The sequence below is a fragment of the Furipterus horrens genome, unplaced genomic scaffold, assembly GCF_987537825.1.
Source record: "Furipterus horrens unplaced genomic scaffold, mFurHor1.1.pri manual_scaffold_11, whole genome shotgun sequence".
NCBI classification, from domain to species: Eukaryota; Metazoa; Chordata; class Mammalia; order Chiroptera; family Furipteridae; genus Furipterus; species Furipterus horrens.
The window spans coordinates 80134209-80152804 of record NW_028327181.1 but is presented as its reverse complement, the minus strand read 5'-3'; the positions used below and the strand labels follow the sequence as shown (position 1 = coordinate 80152804).

Below are 18596 nucleotides of genomic sequence, written 5' to 3'. Positions count from 1 at the left end.
CAGATGGGCAGCGAAATACTGTCATGAGATTTGGAAAAGCTTAAGATAGATAATGGGAGCACGTGCTATCAAATGGAAGTTTAAGGGGCTCTTTTTATTTCTACTAAAAGTCAAATCAGATGACTATAGGCCACATGCAATTTATTCGGAGGATCCAGATGACTACCACATTTCAACTTGCTCTTGGGGACATCCCTTGGCAAAAAACAGCGAAACTGACTACTACTCACAAGACTCCCGCCTGCTTCACTGTGTGGCCCATAAGACCTTGTTTAAATAAGCCCTAGAGATCAGACTCAGAGCAAACATGTGCTCTAAAAGGGACAAATGATGGAACAGCAATTAGACTACCCCAAAGACTGTTATCTGGGATTCTTGGTTAGAAACTTGCAATAATATTCTAATTCATAATTTGACTACTTCATACCTAAGAATCTTAAGTCTTAAAGAGAAAAGTTTAAAAATTTAAAATAAAATAATTGTGCCTGCCCTGGCCAGTGTGGCTCAGTTGGTTGAAGCATCATCCCATAACCGAAAGGTTGCCAGTTAGATTCCTGGTCAGGGCACATGCCTAGGTTGTGAGTTCGATCCTGGGCACATACAGGCGGCAACCAATGTTTCTCTCTCCCTTCCTTTGTCTCAAAAAGCAATGAAACAAAAATGTCCTCGGGTGAGGATAAAAAAAAAATTAAAATAATCATGCCTGATGAGAAAATAGGATGACCAGAACCACTAACGGAGGGCAATTAAAGCAATCTCTAAAACCATGTCTTCGAGTATCTAAAACCTAATCTGGGTTCTCTAGTAACAATAACGACACTGCCGATGTTCCTCTAAATGGCTCGCTCTGCCCTCTAGCTTACCCCTCACCCAGTCAGAACACTGAAACCAGGTCTTGGAAAAGGAAGCAGCAGAGCTTCAATAGTTCTAGTTTTACTCTAAAGTTTAAGCAGCACATTCGGTTCCAGCTATGTTAATTTACCAAGAGCAAACACTTTTACTTTCATCTAACATTACGAAAGAAATTACACTTCATCACTGAGGTATTCACCCAAACCCCAAAGGAGATGGCAGATGGAAAAGAAAAGCAAAGAAAGCAGATGAATGGAAAACTCAGGAGGAAAGGAAGGCAGGGGTCTGCATGCCATTAACCATTACTTTTCCAGTCTTCTTTACGTTCTCATATGTTATGATGCTTATGGTAAAAGATGCAGAAAAATCTCTCCAGCTCTTACAGGTCTTCATAAGCAAGAAGACTGAGAAAAGGATAATCATTAACAAGTCATTTTAAATGCTATGGATAAGAAATGGCTAAGTTGAACTTGTAATCATTTTAAATCATAAGAATATTCAATGTGTTTACTTTTCCCCTTCTACACCCCTCACCAATCATAACCCTTTTACCAAAAGATGGAACAAATCATTCTCTGATTTAGTCATTTTTTGCTAACTCATTATTATAAATTATTAATCATATTCACCAAAAAGAAGGGTTTGAAAGTGGTAGTGTTTTAGGCCATTTGCAAATCTCCTAATTTCAGGCATGGAAGAAAATCTCATGAAAAACCTACATTTCCAAGACGTGAGGGTCTCGAGTCTCCTTCTCTTTTGCGCTATTTATAGCATGCCATTGCGTGAGCACACACACTCTGTGAGGCCTGGTCTCCTGTCATGGTAGTGATATCTGAGGCTGCTGTTTAGTGACAGTAGGGCCAGGCTATTGAAAGGGACCTGGCTGAGCCTACGAGCCAGTGGCAAGAACAGGCAAGGCACTTGGAGAAAAAATGCAAAGTGGTTCTTGCCAGACTTCTTGTGCTGTGGTGAGGATGCTCGGGATGGGAGGGTCTGACGGCAAAAGCAGCAGGGGAGCCTCTCACAGCCAAGACCTCGTGTTCCAAAGCACTTCCAGAAGTGTGTGTGTGTGCATTCTAATGTTGTGCTTCATTAGCAGGGGAAAAACAGCTCGCCAGGGATTGGGCAGGCAGGTCATGAAGACTTAGAGCCAGGCTTCTCAGCATGGATATTTCATGTCAGGTGTATTAACCACAAAGAAAGGCCTAAATCCATAACTTAGGATTTTAAAATCTTGTATCATCTTTCCAAGTGGTTCCCCTTATTTTATTTTTACTGTTTTTTAAAATTATACCTAAAGTTTAAAGAACTATTTCCCTTACGGGAGTTCATTTGTCAATCTTTATTCAGAATTTCCTCTAGAATGGACAAGACTAGGAAGCCTATTTCAATCCTTTAACTCGGTAGGTTATGAAAGATATTTTCATACATTTCAGCAACATCTCAGCAGTAAACAAAAGACTATATCAAAAGTTAAAAAGAGGAAGGGGGAGAATTAAGCCCCAAACAATGCTAAAAGTAGCAGAGCTTTGATCTTGAGGCCAGGTTGACATACATCTGTGGGGCACAGCTTGGACACGTTTAGAAAAGCACACATCTCTGAGCATAGGGAGGCACTGTGTCTGGGATGCTTCCTGACATGACTAAGTGATACATTCCTTGAGCACAGGGACCATGTCTTACTCATCTTATGCCTCACAAAGAGTAGGTGTTGCTCAAATGTTCAGTGAATTAATGAAGATAATCCAAGGTAGGCAGTGAACACACTGAAATTCCAGATTGCTTGTTCATTTAAACCATATGCCATAAGTGGCCATGCCTGTTGCAAAAGACCTGAAACACTTGTAAAGAGTTAATCACACTGTCCCACACCCTCTAATGTGACGATAACTGGGGACTGGCGCAAGAAGTTACCATCAGTCTCAAAATTCTCCAACCTCTCTTAATCAATATTGCCAGATTCTGATTTTTGGAAGGACAGGCAATTAAGTTCATGAGACCTTTCCCCCTTTCCCTTGCCCCAGCAGAGCTTTTTAATTAGCGTAGCTTCTCTAAGTGAAATCCTTAGATATTGAGGAATGTGTCACATTTTCAGCTTTCTCTAGCACAGTGGCTCTAAAGCTTGTACAGCTGGGGGCCACCTTGTGAAAACAGACAGCTGAGCCCTGCCCTCCAAGTTTCTGATCGAAGTCTGAGGGGAGGATGATCATCTTTACTCTGACAGGTGAGGCGGATGCTGCTGGTTGGAGAAATGCTGCTCTAGTCTAAGAACTATAGGGAGTTGTTCTTTCCTCAAAAGACAGAAGTTAAAAGTAGAACCGAGCACAGGGCAGATGGTAACTAAAATGGGCCCTCTATTTTTTAAGTTTTGCCACACACAAAAATTTTTTTTGAGCAAAGGCAATAAAGAGCTTTATGGGAAGGCACACTGAGTGGTGACTAGAACAATCTCTGAAGTGTCTGATGCTGCTAATCAGGTGGCAAAGGCACCTGTGAAAAAGAGAATCACCCATATTTTAAGCCATCAGAAAAAGCACATCCAGGCTGAAAGCTAAGATTCCTTCCCAAGTTGTATTGGTTGTATTGGAAGAAGGAAGCCTGTTATCTGGCAACTTAGTCACCTATATTTTTAATCCAGGAACTTATTAACATTTTCCCCTGTATGGTAATGCAGTTGAGTTTACGTGAAAAACCAGCAATTCTAAATAAGCATCGTACCAATATTTCCACATAGTATTTAAAAAAAAAAAAACAGTTAAAAATTAAAGTGTTACATGTGCTATCTAAAGTAAAGCATGCTCAAAGGTTGATGGGCAAACATAGAGAATAAAATTAAAATTTGATAACAAAAGGTTTGGAGTTTAAACTTTTGTTACAATTTCACATATAATCAAATCTTTCTTGCCACTTTAATTTTAACCTTAAACATTTACTTACCTTAAAATATAGTGTAAAAATGTCAACTAACTATGTTTATACAACCACTTTAGGGTTCCTTCCCCCATCTTGAGATGAAAAATTACAAGATATGAAAAAATATACAAATCTATGTCTGGCTGTGTACTGCATGAAAAATGGAACATAATCTGAAATTCCTTCAACTAAAACAGGGTGTGAAAATGGTACCGCTTTCAAACTCGCAAATTAAAATAATTATTGGAATAAAAATATGGCCCACTTAAGCAGGTGTAATATCAGCTGCTCAAATACTAAAACAAACAATAGTCTGACCTCATCAAAAAACTGCTGAGTTTTGCGAAGTATAAATTTTAATTCCGTCAGTTCCAGAAAGTTTCTCTTCAGAGCTTCCTGGTTTGTGTTGATTTCCTTCAGTTCATTTTCAATCTTCTCAAAATTAGCCTACAAAAAAAAGAAAAGAAATCAAACTACTAACTCAAACTAAGCTCAGTGTGCTTGTTCTGAAAGATATGAATTCATCTATCCAACAGAACACTTGCCACCCTGACAGTTATAGCTACCCTGCAAATATGTTATTTTACCAGGGCAATTTTCATTCATTATGAAAAATTTTGTTTAAAATCATCTTTGTTTATATATTCTAGCATACATTTGGTTGAATTTCTCATGGGGCTTTGAATGGATAAAATAAATATTGAAATCTATTGGCTATTCATTTAGTCTATGAGATTAATTACTAGATAAACTGACATGAATCCAATAAGGTTTCAATAAGCCAATAAACATTTATTTAGCAGCATGTGATACTGTTCAACATACCGTTCTATACCATAAAAAAGAGACTTCATTTTAATCCCAACCACAAGAACTTTGCAATCAACAGACAATGCTGACAAGGAAGGCAGAAATTACTCTACTCTCCATCCACTGAGAAATTTCTACATTTAAGTAGCAATAAACTTATATGGCTTCTTCAGAATTGTTTACCTCTAAGTCAATCATGTCCCGGGGGAAGGGCACCTCTGGATTTTCGCCAGTGTCCATAATTGGAATGTTAGCTTTTCTTATCTCTTTCTCAACAAATCCTAAATTGACAGAATCAAAATATTCATGTATAGCACATACTTGGGATTGCCAATATTTAAGAAAAAAATAATAAGATGCCAAACCTGGCTAAAAAGAACTTCATTCTAAGAAAGATACTTTTACATAAAAGAAGCAGAACATGTAAATGCTTTTCTCTCTACATTCCTCCTTCTTCTATGCCACATTCTCGAAAGCATGGCTACTCCAAAGAAGGTTATCATCCCACTAGTCTTCTTCCCCTCTTCTAATCTTCAAACTGCTTCATCTCTGCACCCTATGTGACTGATATCCCAGAGTATGATGGTTTTGGTCACAGGTACTACTGGCAAAGCAGAACTACAGAAGAGCCAATTCAATAGAATATTCGACAACTGACACACTAGTAGACCACTCTAGGTGAAAGGGTTTCATTATTTCTGAAAACAGTTGTCTGTTTGTTGAAACAAAACAAACAAAAAGTAAGAGGCAGAATGAGATCCCAAAATACCAGAAAAGTTTTTCAGATGACAACTTCTGACTTTTTTAGGATGGAGACCAAATTTACGCGTAGCTAAGTGAGAGCTGGCACAGCATAATAGCAAGCTCCTGGGTTTTAGAGCCAGACGAAACATCCTGGATCCAAGTACTGATTCCACCACTACCACTTAACATTATTGGTCCAAGTCACGTAACCTCTCTGATTTTTTGGTTTCCTCGTTTATTAAGTGAGGTTAACACCCTTGAAGGAATGTTGTGGGAAATGAATGAAATAAAGTATATGAACACCTTAACACTCAACAGGACCTAATAACTGTTAGTTTCTTCCCTTATACATAAATGGCTCAGATTAAAAAGTGGCTAGGCTAACATCTAAAATTGATGGTGGCCTGGGTTCCAGCTCTCAGAATTCTGTAATGTAATTCTACTATAAAACCCTCCTCCTCCTCAAATAACCAGTGTTTTCAGCTTACAGCCTTGTTACCTCAAACAAGGTTTCCATTAAGCACCACTTCCCCCAAACACCACAAAATGTACTGTATACCAGAACGTCATCTTAACATCAGGATCATGAGATATTTCCTCCTTTCTTTTTCTCCTACGCTATTTCTTTCCTTTATTGAGAGGATTAGTGTCTCTAATTTAAGACAAATGACTCATTATAGGAACATTATACAAGACAAAAATGCACATACGAAGCTTTCGATCCATTTCTTCACATCTTCTAACTTCATTCACAAATTTCCGCTGGAAAACATTCACATCTGGATTTAACTGCAAAATAAGAACACAATACCAACTATTCAAACACTGCATCTGTTTCCTCTGTTTCACAGGCAACATATCCTGCAAAGTAAAGCCCAATTTAGTGTCAATGTGTGATGCAACACACTAATAACTGTCTAGTGATCCACTTCACAGCCAGTTGTACCAACTAAAGATAAGAACCCCTTCCTCACTGCTGCTACATATTGGAATGCAGGCAAGTTACACAAAGTAAAAATGTTCTTCCCAGGCCAGAAGTCTCAGTGAGTTCCCCTCCTCAACCCACCACCAAAAATTTGGACCACTAATATAATAAATGCTCTGCCAGGTTTTCCTTCTCTCCTTTCCAGTCAGAAGAAACAGAAGGCAAACTTTTCTTCTGTTCCAGGTTTTTCACCTTCTAAGTGACAAGCTGGTTCATTCATTCACACGTCACAAGTAATTTTCATTAAAAAAAAATTACTGTCTTACTCTTTACCTGAGGATGTTTATTGATTTTAGAGAGGAAGCGGGTGGCGTGGTGGGGGCGCGGGGAGAGAAACATTGACATGAGAGAGAAATATCGATTGGTTGCCTCCAATACACACGCCCTGACCAGGGACCAAATGTGCAACCCAGCCATGTGCCCTGATAGGAATCGAACTGAGTAGCCTTTCACTTTGAGGGACAATGCCCAACCAACTAAGCCACATCAGTCAGGGCAGAAAGAACCATTTCTGTTAACTCTTGTCCTTAACATTCATTAGAATAATGCTTCTATCATAAAATTATAGCTTATGAATGTTTAAGGATTTACTTGTGAATGATTATAATAATTCCCTATAAAAGATCTTAACAATAGTAAGAAGAAATTAGTATTTAATAACAGAGATATATGAAGCAATTTAAATAATTTATGAAATGATAATAAAAATGCTTAAGATCTAGCTTTGTAACATGCAGCTGAAGTGGTGTTTAAAGGAAAATTTAGAGCCTTAATTGCATATAACAGAAAAAACTAAAAATTAATATATTTGAATGTTCAAATTCAAGATGTTAGAAAAAGATAATAGGAAGTAGAAAACAACAAAAAAGCAGAAATGAGTGGAGGTCCCAGAACAAAACAAGTCCTAGAGAAGATGCCCCAGATCAAAAGTTGTTTTCCTTAGTAATTTATTTTATTTTATTTTTTTCTTAACAGCTGGTTATTTGAAAAGACAAAATGGTCAAAATATTTGTAAGACTGAGAGAAGGCAGAAATAAATGTTAAGAATAAAAAAGGGAACTACATAAAGATTTTAAAAACATAATACTAAAAATCAACTTTATAAAATAATGTCTCAGAAAGTTTAGCTAATAAATGGACAACTTTCTTGAAAAACATAACTATTAAAACTAACTTAAAAAAAAAAACAACAGAATAAACCTATAATCTGAAAACACCAAGCCTACAAGGTTTAAAAATAGGTTCTACTAATCATTCAAAGACTAGATAAGCCCAAATCTTAGAAAAATTGATCCAAAGAAGAGGAGGAAAATGAAGTAACACTCCTCAACTAATCAATGAGATTGGCCCGTATAACCCTGATACCAAAACAAGGTAAGAATAGTTTGGGAAAGGATAATTATAGGCCATTATCACTTATAAATAATTTTAAAATCCTAATAAAATATTAGAAAACTGAACTGTAAAATTCTTTTGAAATATATCTTATGATCAGTTGAGTTTATCCCAGGCTTGCATGATTTCATATTTTAAAAAATCTATACAAATGACTGATAAGTATATGAAAAAATGCTCCCCATAATTAGCCATGAGGGAAATGCAAATCAAAACCACTGTGAAGATACCACTTCATACCCACTAGGATAGCTATAATTTTTCTTTAATGGAACATAACAAGCACTAGTGAGATGTGAAGAAATTGGAACCCTCATACATTGATGGTGAAAATGTAAAATGGTGTGGTTGCTGTGGAAAGCAGTCTGGGGATTCCTCAAAAAGTTAAACATAGAATTACCATATGACCCAGCAATTCCACTCCTAGGTATTCGTCTATATCCAAATGAAGTGAAAACAGTTACTCAAACAAATACTTGTATACAAATATTTGCAGCAGCATCACTCACAACAGCTAAAAAAGAAGAACACCCAAATATGTTCATCAACTGATGAATGAATAAATAAAAGGTGGTGTATACATACAAAGGATTTTGAGACATAAAAAAGAATGACATACTAATACATGCTACAACATAGATGAACCCTGAAAACAATATGCCAAGTAAAAGAAGCCAGTCACAAGACTATATATTGTATGATTCCATTTATATTTGGGTTGGGGCAAAAGTACGTTTACAACTATTTGTATGGAAAATAGTAAAATAAATAAATAATAAATAATACAAGAATAAACTCTGTTGTTTCCTGTACTCAAAACTGTAAGCCTACTTTTGCCCCATCCTATATAATGTCCAGAATAAGAAAATCCACAAAGAAAGGTAGACTAAGTGGTTGCCAAGGGCTAGGGGGAAGAGGAGTGACTGCTAATGGGTACAGGGTTTCTTTTGGGGGTGGTGAAATGTTCCAGAACTAGATAGTGATGATAGTTGCACAATATTGTAAATACACTAAAATCCACTGAACTGTACACTGTAGAAGTGTGACATGTTTTTTGTCGTTGTTGTTGTTTTTGGTAATCTCAATTAAAAAGAGCACAGGCAGTGGCATCAGATAATCCTGGGTATTAATTTTTGTGTCCCTGTGGTAGTTATTTTCATCTATGCCACAGGCTCCTAATCTGTAAAATGAGAATGGCAGGCTCCACTAATCAAAAGTAGGTTAAGTTCTACTTTGCAGGGTTGTTATGAGAAATGCCTGCATAATAACACAAAATGCTCAACACAGCATCTATTGAAGAGATATAAATTGTCATTATGATTGTGTTAGACAGTAAGGGATCGAAGAGTAGGAAAAAGTATGACAAAGAAAAGAAATAGATGAGGGAACATAAAAGATTTTGAACGAGTTGAATGAGGAAACATGTCTTCTCAATTGTCTCTCTGAAACCCAGAGTAATATCTCTTGCAGAGAAGATAGAAGATATCAACTACTTCTTATATTGAAACCAATTATTTTAGTATCTTGCATATTTTCATATTTAAAAAGATGCAAAAAAACAGGAAAGTACAGATACATGTTACAATATAGATAAACCTTGAAAACATTATGCTAATGTGAAATAAGTCAGTCACAAAAGACATATTGTATGATTCCATTCACATGAAATGTCCAGAATAGGCAAATCCACAGAAACAGAAAGTATAGTAGTGGTTGCCAGGGGTTGTGAGGAATGGGGAGTTGGGGAGAGATTATTAATGGGTACAGGGTTTCTTGAAGTAATGAAAGTGTTCTAAAACTGATTGTAGTAACAGTTGTACAATTCTGTGAATATACTAAAAATCACTGAATTGTACTTTGAATAGACAAATTAAATGGTATGTGAATTATATCTCAGTAAAGCTGTTAAAATAGAATAACAATCTGGATATGTAATTCACCAGATTAATAGATTAAGAAGAAAAAAATATGATAACCTCAATAGATGAAAAGTCATTCAATGACATTCTACCATCACTTTTAACAATAACTTTAGAAATCACAAATTGGGCCCTGGCCAGGTAGCTCAGTGGATGAGAACGCCATCCGGATACGTCATGGTTGTGGGTTTGATCTCTGGTCAGGGCACGTATAAGAATCAACCATTCAATAAATAAAATAAAATTTTTTAAAAATCACAAATTGAAAGGAATCTGCATAATCTAATAAATAAAATTTTCCAAAGATGTAAGAGTAAATATTTTAATTAAATTGTGGAACATTAAACAAGTCTCTGTTCGATTCCCAGTCAGGGCACATGACTAGGTTGCACATCAGGTCCCCAGTTGGGGGCGCAAGTGAGAGGCAACCACACAGTGATGTTTCTCTCCCTCTTTCTCCTTTCCCCTCTCTAAAAATAAATAAACAAACAAACAAACAAATAAATATATTTTTTAAAGTCTCTGCAAAGTCAAGAGCAAGACAAGGATGCCATGTGACTGATACAGTACATAGCATTTTGCCCTATTTCTTCAGTAAGAAAAATCCCAATTTTGTTCAATGAAGCAACTGCTCAATTGAAAAACCATATATTCCAGATTCCCTTGCAGCTAGTGTATGCCATAATCTTGGTGCCAATAAGTTAGAAAAGTATGTTGAGGATTTCTGGGAAAGTTTTTTTGGTAAAGTTTTTTTTCTCCCCATATAAGTACTTCCCCTTCCACCTTGCACTTCCTTTAATGACATGCCTGGAACTGTGGTGGTTATCTTGAAGTACAATAGCCAAATGTTCAAGGATGGTCAAATAGAGATACAGAATGATCTTAGGGCACTGGTGTGGCGCTGGGCTTCATGTTACATGAGAAAAGTACACCCCTATCATTTGGGTTTTCAGTTACACACAGCTAAACACAATCCTAACCAGTATTAGCTTGCTGTTCTTCTTTGACATGTTACTGAAGGTCACAATGTATATGTGAAGTGAGAAAATGGAAAGAAGAAGATACGAATTAGAAAGGAAGAAACAGCTTACTCTCTAATGGTGCAGTAAAAAAGATTTTATCAAATGTGACAAAATGTTAACAACTGGTGAATCCACTCAGGCTTGAAATTTTTCAAAATAAAAAATTTAGGAAAAAATGTCAATACATAAGCAAAAAAGAAAAATAAACTTTATGTATGACAAAACATACTACAGTATTCCATCACTTATCGCGGGTATTACGTTCTAGACCTCCACGTGAAGCAGGAACCTTACATTTATTCTACACTCTTGAACTACGTAACTTTAACAACATATGTATACAGTACCGCAAAATCCCGTGATATAGCGAAAAATCCACGGTAAATAATTAAATATGACATTTTTAAAAATCCCGCGATACAGTGAGGCCACAATAAGTGAACCGCAATACAGAGAGGGACTACTGTATAAACAAAGGGAAAAGATGATGGACAGCCTAGAAGAACTTATCAGCAAATGAGTAGAAAACGATTAGCTTCCAGAAGATATGAAGAACTTCTACAAACTCTACAAGTTAACAAGCAAGAGACAAGCAAACTCAATAGCAAACAAGCAGGTTATATGGACAGACACTCAAGGAAAATGAAACTCATTATGTCCAGTAAACAGATAAAAAGATATCAAATGTACTAATCTAGAAAATGCAAAGTAAAACAATAAGATATCACTTAATACTCATTGGACTGGTAAATTTCTTTAAGTCTGAGCACAGAAATGTTTACAAAATTATGAGATGACACCATGGGAGCATGAATAGATACATGTGCTGTGAAGCACTCTTTGACAGCATCTAACAGTCAGAGATGCACACTATACTCAGCAATGTCCATCCTAGTTATAATCCCGCGGTAGTACCAGGTCTGTGTGATTGATACCATTTTCATAGTAACACTAAGACATCATTTGCCTTTTTCATTCTCATTATCTCATGAATGTTCAGTGAAGTATTCCAGAGTCTTATGATATACAGTATCCCTTCACTTATCGTGGGTATTACGTTCCATAACCCCTCAACGAAGTAGGAACCTTATATTTATTCTACACTCTTAAACCTATATTTATTCTACACTCTTAAACCTACGTAACTTTAACAACATACGTATACAGTATTGCAAAATCCCTCAATAAAGCAAAAAACCCACGATAAATAATTAAATATAATATTTTTTAAAATCCCGCGATACAGTGAGGCTGCAATAAGTGAACCGCGATATAGAGAGGGACTACTGTATATCACAGCAGACTGACTGCAGAAGCAAATGAGAATCCAGCTCTCTTCTATTAATTCAGACACTAAAAGATTTTCAAAAATGCAAAAGCAATGCCACTCTTTTCACAATTTTTTAAAATATAGCTATTTTTCACAAATATGTTATAACAGAGTTTTTATTACAATTTTTAAATTATTTAATAAACATTTAAAACACTTCTCAGTTTTAATTTCCAATACCGTAATTATGAATAGCTATAACTCACATAAAAGTCCTTTAGGGAGTCTCAATTTTTTTTTAAGTCCTTTAGGGAGTCTCAATTTTTTTTTTTAGAGTTTAAAGAAGTCTTTAGACCAAAATGTTTGAGAACCACTATCCTGGAGAAACTATCACTGAGACACAGACAAGAATCTTCATTGCAACATTGTAAAACAAAGAACTAAAATCAACCTAAATGTCCATCAGAAGGAAAAATGATACACTGTATATTCTTACAATAACTATGTAGCAATTTGAATAAAAGAACTAGCTACAGTTATCAACATGGTCAAATCTCACAAATGTTAAATTTAAAAAGTACCTGCTGAAGGATACATACAAAATTATACTACATATTATTTAGTGATACACACATACATAGTAAAAGTGAAAAATATAAACACAGGGTAACGATAAAAGCAAAAGTCACTGTAGAAAGTTACCTCTGGGGAGGAGGGGAGAGAAATGAATGGCAGGGGTCCTCAATTATATGTGGAATGTTTATCTCTTAAGCAGATAGTACAAATGTAGTTATTCATTATGTTATTCACTATCACTTTTTGTTTGATTGAAACACATCATAAGTAAAAGTTAAGAATGCTGAATGGACACAAAGGGTGTTAGAAAGGGAGACACTATAGGATCAGATGAAGGATTGCAAATTAAGCATGACTTAGGTTTGGTTTTAGTTTCAAGTCTAGAAAACTGGAAGACTATCAGTGTATCAGCTCAACTTTAGGAAGTCAGGAGGAAAGGAAGAAATTGTTTGTGAAAAGGTAATGTGCTGGGATATTGACATATTAGCTTGAGAAGCAGAAATGACAATAATCCTAGAATGTATAAATTCAGAGAAGGTGTTTGGGGGGTCAGGGTCAGATATATAGTTTTGGGACTCACTGAATTAAGGGGGAAAATTTGAGAATAGATGAGATCACAAAAAGAAAAAAGAAAGATCAAGGAAGAAGTGAGTATGGAGAGGTAACCTGGAGAGAGTGGAGAAGAGAGCTTAGGAAATGCTGACACTGAGGGCAAGGGTAGAGGAGATAAAAGAGGCTGGTGGAAGAAAGAAGGTCTTAGGAAGGTAAGAGAAGGAATCCCAGTCAAGTAGAACACTCCACAAGAGCTGGTATAAAAAGGTTCAAAGAGAATGAAGAATAAGACTATGTCACTGGATTATATTTGTGCTGTTTTGGCTCAGACTGAGAACTTCCTGGAAACTTGCCAATTCCAAGAAGCCAATATTGATGAATCCCACGCCTTTCTCACCACTTCTCTTTCAGCCACCCATTCATTCCAGCAACTATTGATTATCTTCTATGTGGGCACTAAGGATAAGTTAATGAATGTCTCTGTCTTCATGGTACTTAGATCATAGTAGAGGAGAGAGACTTTAATCAACTACAACCACTGATGAATGTAAAATCACGACTACAGTTAATGCTGTCAATGAGAGGTACATGGAGCTTTCAGATTGTCTAATGGAGAATTGTTAACACCCCCCCCCCCTTACAGCAGCTTATATCTGATTCTAAGTCCCACAAAGTGTACTTTTTTATACTCTCAGACTGTCCATTTTCTTTTGATGTCTTCTCCTACTTCCCAGCATAATGCTTCAGAATAATGGGTATTCAGTGTATGTTTACTTATATACTATATATCTGTAACTGAATATTTCATATCTTGTAATAAATATGTCCATGGAAGAGCTATGAAAAAATTTTAATACTTTGCTAAGGGTGTTAAGGAGCGCAAAAGTAAAGTGCAAGTCTTGAACAGGTTAGTTTGTTGTCCTCCTGCATCCCAAGTAAAATTACCTTGAGAATGCTTAGGATTATTCTCAAAGAGGGAAGTAGTAAAAACATGAAAGGACTGGCACACAACATTCTCATCGCTAGAAAGACAACTCGGAAAATTGTACCAACAGTCAACTTGTGCTAATAATGTTATTTTTGCAAATAAAAAGCAAAGCATTCATCATAAGGCAATTGGCCATAACAAGAAAAATACAGTTCAGTGGTAATGAAGCAGCAGACCCACAACTACTTACATCACGAAACTGAACCTTTCCGAGTTCTCCTAATTCACTGACACAACAATAAGCAGCTTCTGATTGTAGAAAAAGCTGAGCCAGAGTCATCTCCTCACTCCGGAAAAGTTCCCCCATGGTCGCAGAAAGTACATCAACTGAGTACCTGGATTTCTGTCCAACCTAAGGCAAAAAGAGAAAATTACATGACCTTGGGAATTACTAAGAGGGCCCAGAGCAAACATCACCCAGCCAGTCTCTTCCGTTTTGCATTTCATGTCTTCCAGTTCATGCTGACAGGTCTTTAACAACTGTTTGGACATCCTGCTTAGAAGATGGAAAGGAGAAATTGCTGAGGCTGTTACTGAATCCTCTCCAACAGAGTGCCTGATGAAAAGTTGCTTCCTTTGCAGTCAACATCAGGATCAAATGACAATATTTTGGGACATCTCAATACATAAGAATGTATCCAGATTAAAAACAGGAACTGGGAATCCTAAACAGCTTTTTAATACCCTGGACACAGTATTATGAAGCAGTGACATTCACATTGCTCCATCTTGTTTTCCACTTGTGCCAGGAAACAGAAGAGACCTCATTCATTTTCTACCCTCTACCGCCCATTTCTAATAGCCCAAGTCCTAGCATTACCCTAAAGCTACAACTACCTTAAACGGTTTAACCTTCCAAATTCCTCAGAAAGCACCATTTTCTCTATAAAGACTCTAAATACATAATCATTCTCTTAAAAAACAAAAAACGAGCCAGCTTGCATATTAAACTCAATTCCAAGTCAAGCACGACAGGAATACACTGATAATGACAAAGCAGTTTTATCAAGCCACAGAGAATAAGCTTTCCACCTCTGAAGCTTTCTGTTTCTTATCCCCTGCATCAAGATTAATTACATTGTCCCATTTGTTAAAGCTTCTCACATATGAGTCAATAAAGGTTTCATTTTAGGGCTGTCTAAGGCTGGCAGGTAAGAAAGACAATTTGTGCTATCAGTGGTCCTGAAACTGCAATAATTTATTCTCCATCAGCTATTGTGAGGCACAGACTGTACAGTATCTAAACTCAGCACCACGTACAGTATTTTTAGTAACATGAGAGCATCCATAATGATAGGTGAAACTGGCATCAAAGGAGGAATTACTCTTCGGGAAGGCTGGGAGACATTTTGAGAAATTTGAATGACTAAACCATTGTGCATTTGATGTTCAAGGCAACAGAACAACACACTCAGATAGAAGCAAGGATTTCTCAAGAGATTATGTAGCTTGACTTCATGACTGTCTATACCTGAATCACCCAAAACACCTGTTACCCGCCCCCAACACACATCGCCCCTCAATCATTGGCTAGATTCCACAATCTCTAAACACATAAAGTCATGCCTGATCAGCATAGTTCAGGGGCAGCCAATAATGACAGCCCACAATGAGTTGCCTCCCTCCTGGTTTTTAACGATTACAAGTCTCCCTAGAACATGTCTCCGACCGGAGCCAAACAAAAAACCAAACAGGCCAAAGAGATTAGGAGATGAGGGCGTGTCACCAACAAAATATGAAGAAACAGTAATTCTGCATAAGATGAATCCAAATAAAGCGTCCCCGCGCACTGCCTGTCACCCAGTCCTCACTTCCAAGCGAGGTATTTCTATTCACCTGTTTCATTTCCTGTCTACCCAGTGAGCCCAGGCACACCTACCTCCTGGAGCAGGGACTAAAAGGGGGAAAACCCTCAAATTGAGACCCCTTTTAAGAAGTCCCCCCCACATTCTTCGGACATCCCAATAACATTCAGTTCCTCCGCATATCCCTTAAATGAGGGAAGGGATCAGGGCCTCTGATGGGGAGTGAACCTCCCGTTCTTCTGTCCACAGGAGGGGTGCCCAAAGAGGAGTGAACCCACATTTCCTTTCTGAAACCTAAGATCCCTGCCAATTCCTTTGACAAGCCATGGGGCTGTTAGAAGCTTTTCCTGTGCCCCTCGGAGGCCGCTTCCTGCCGTGCTGTACCTACAACCCCCGCTCACCTCCAGAAGCCGTAGGGGCCACTATCAAAGCAGTCTTCGCAGACCTAGTCTGCAGCCACCCCAGCTCGGGGCTTGAAACCGTCTTGACGTGCGTGCGTCCTCAAAGCCCCGCCCCCGCGCCGCCGCCGGACCCCGCCCCTAAGATGACCTCATTGAATTCGACCAATGGAATGCGGCCTTCGTCAGCTGCCGCAGTGCGGAGTCGCGGGGGCTCAGGCCAGACCCCGTGTTGCTCACGCCATCTTGTTCCCTCTGCGGTGGCTCCCAGCCTGGCAGGCAGGCAGGCAGGCAGGCAGGGAGGGAAGGAGGGCGGGGCTGGCAGTGCAGATGCTCAAGGCCTTGGGTGCCCGAAACTTTCCGAATCTCTTCTAACACTTATTCTTCAGGCAGAGCTGTCTGCTTATTTTCATATTCAAAGAATCAATTCACAAGTTTTTCTTCTCGAAGGAAGTAGCATGAAGGGGAGAAAGCATGAAATGACCTGGGAGCCGGAGGGAAGCTTGAGAGCACATTCAGGCACACACCCACTTTTCTCCTTGAACAGGGCCTTGTCACTTAACTATGGAAAACTGCCCCTTGCAAAGGTACTTGGGTTAGTCTCTCCAGCAACTGTACGGGGTCTATTTTTCTCCAATTAACAGTGGGGGGAAAAATCCCTAAGACCGTGGTTTGTATCTTGTTTGGTTGATTCCTGTGGGCCTATTTGACCACAAAAAGGTTTTCTATTCCACAAAATTTTTAAATGAATAACTAAAAAACACACAAGTGATGTCTACCCGTTTTTATAAAAACGACTTTCTCAAACACTGATCTTGATTCCTTTTTCCTGACCTTCTTTAAAAGAGGAGTAGGGATCCCCAGTCGTTTGTAATAACCAAAACTGTATCAGGAAAAACTCGAAAAACCGGTTCTTCAATCTCCGTGGGTGGTGGAACCCTATTGAGATTCAAGTTTAACGACGGAGACATTTCAGATCCAAACCTGATGCTGATAATTTTGTCTACCTGACAATAACATCATCAATCCTGCTTTAGCAGCCTAAACGAAATAACAAAGAACAAAAATACATGTTTTATTTGATTTTTCTATTTCACATTGTGAGTGAAAATAGAATTTAACTGCGCTACGATTTAGTTGAGAAGTAGCACCTTGGAGAGCCCCAGATCCTCCCTTTCACGGGGATCTTAAATGCTTCCGTGCTCTCAATTTCCCCAGCACGTTAGAGACCCACATTTGAAAACCTGCCAAGTTTTAGAAAACTATTAGGCAATGACGGTCATTTCCTTCCCCTGAGTCTTTAAAAAAAAAAAAAAAAAGCTATTTTTTTTAAACCTCAGTGTCAGCTGCATGCTAACCACAAATTTTTCATACTCTGCCTTTAAGATACCCTTTCATCTGAACTCAGCTTAATTCCCTTGAACTCTTTTTTTTTTTTCATGGCTTCCTTTGAAAGTATATCCTCCAGAGCTCCTTTTCTGTCTCCTCTAATCTCTTGCTGTTAGTCTTTCCCCAGTGTTCATTTCTGTTCCCTCCATGATCTCTTCCTTAGCAATCCTGCCTATTGTCAGGTTTAAATGTCTGTGTGTGGGACTCATACCTATTTTTCTATCCACCTCTCTTCTGCAAGGCTCAGAGATAGAACTTCAAGCTGCCTGAATAATGTCATTCAGGCAACAAATGCTTGCTGAGGCGCTAATATGTGGCAGAGATGGTCCTAGGTGCTGGGGATAAGAAAATGAAACAGACACATTTCCCATCTTAAAGGAGCTCACAACTTAGTGAGGAATAAAATTCTAATAATTGAGAGAGACAGAGATAGATAGATATTGTAGGTAGATAGTAATATTTACTATGAACCATGCACTTTTCTAAATGCTTTATAAATATGTTGTTTATCCTCACAACAATATTGGGAGGCCTATACTATTATTATCCCCATTTAACAGATGGTATGGTGATGGTGAAACTGAGGCACACAATTTGCCCCAAGTCACTCAGCTAATAAATGGCAGATTGGGATAACCCAGCCAGTTTGGCACCGCTTCCTGTACTTATATATTGTACTATTCTGCCTCTGGTTAACAGTGCTGTCTCTGAGCCCAATCTCAATTCAACTCTTTTATTTTTTTTTTAACTTTTAAGATTTTATTTACTTATTTTTAGAGAGAGGGGAAGGGAGAGAGAAATAGAGGGAGAGAAACATTGATGTGCAAAAGAAACATGGATCAGGTGCCCCTTGCATGCCCCTAACTGGGGACCTGGCCCACAACCCAGGCATGTGCCCTGACTGGGAGTGGAACCAGTGACTTCTCAGTTCACAGGCTGGTGCTCAATCCACTGAGCCACACCAGCCAGGGTCAATTC

General features: G+C 38.0%; 1 protein-coding gene across 4 annotated transcripts in view; it reads right to left on the bottom strand.

Annotated features, from left to right (window-relative positions):
• ATP6V0A1 (ATPase H+ transporting V0 subunit a1) overlaps positions 1-16299 on the bottom strand; it is a 49334-nt gene extending 33035 nt beyond the window's left edge. For all 4 annotated transcript variants that reach the window (XM_090290570.1, XM_090290571.1, XM_090290572.1 and 1 more), the window contains exons 1-5: positions 16233-16299; positions 14217-14378; positions 6030-6108; positions 4759-4856; positions 4084-4212 (exon numbers count right to left, since the gene is read on the bottom strand). In XM_090290570.1, the coding sequence (XP_090146696.1) occupies positions 4084-4212; positions 4759-4856; positions 6030-6108; positions 14217-14333 (423 nt within the window). In that variant the 5' untranslated portion in view covers positions 14334-14378; positions 16233-16299. The remainder of the gene's footprint in view (positions 1-4083; positions 4213-4758; positions 4857-6029; positions 6109-14216; positions 14379-16232) is intronic.
• Between the last annotated feature and the right edge of the window lie 2297 nt (positions 16300-18596).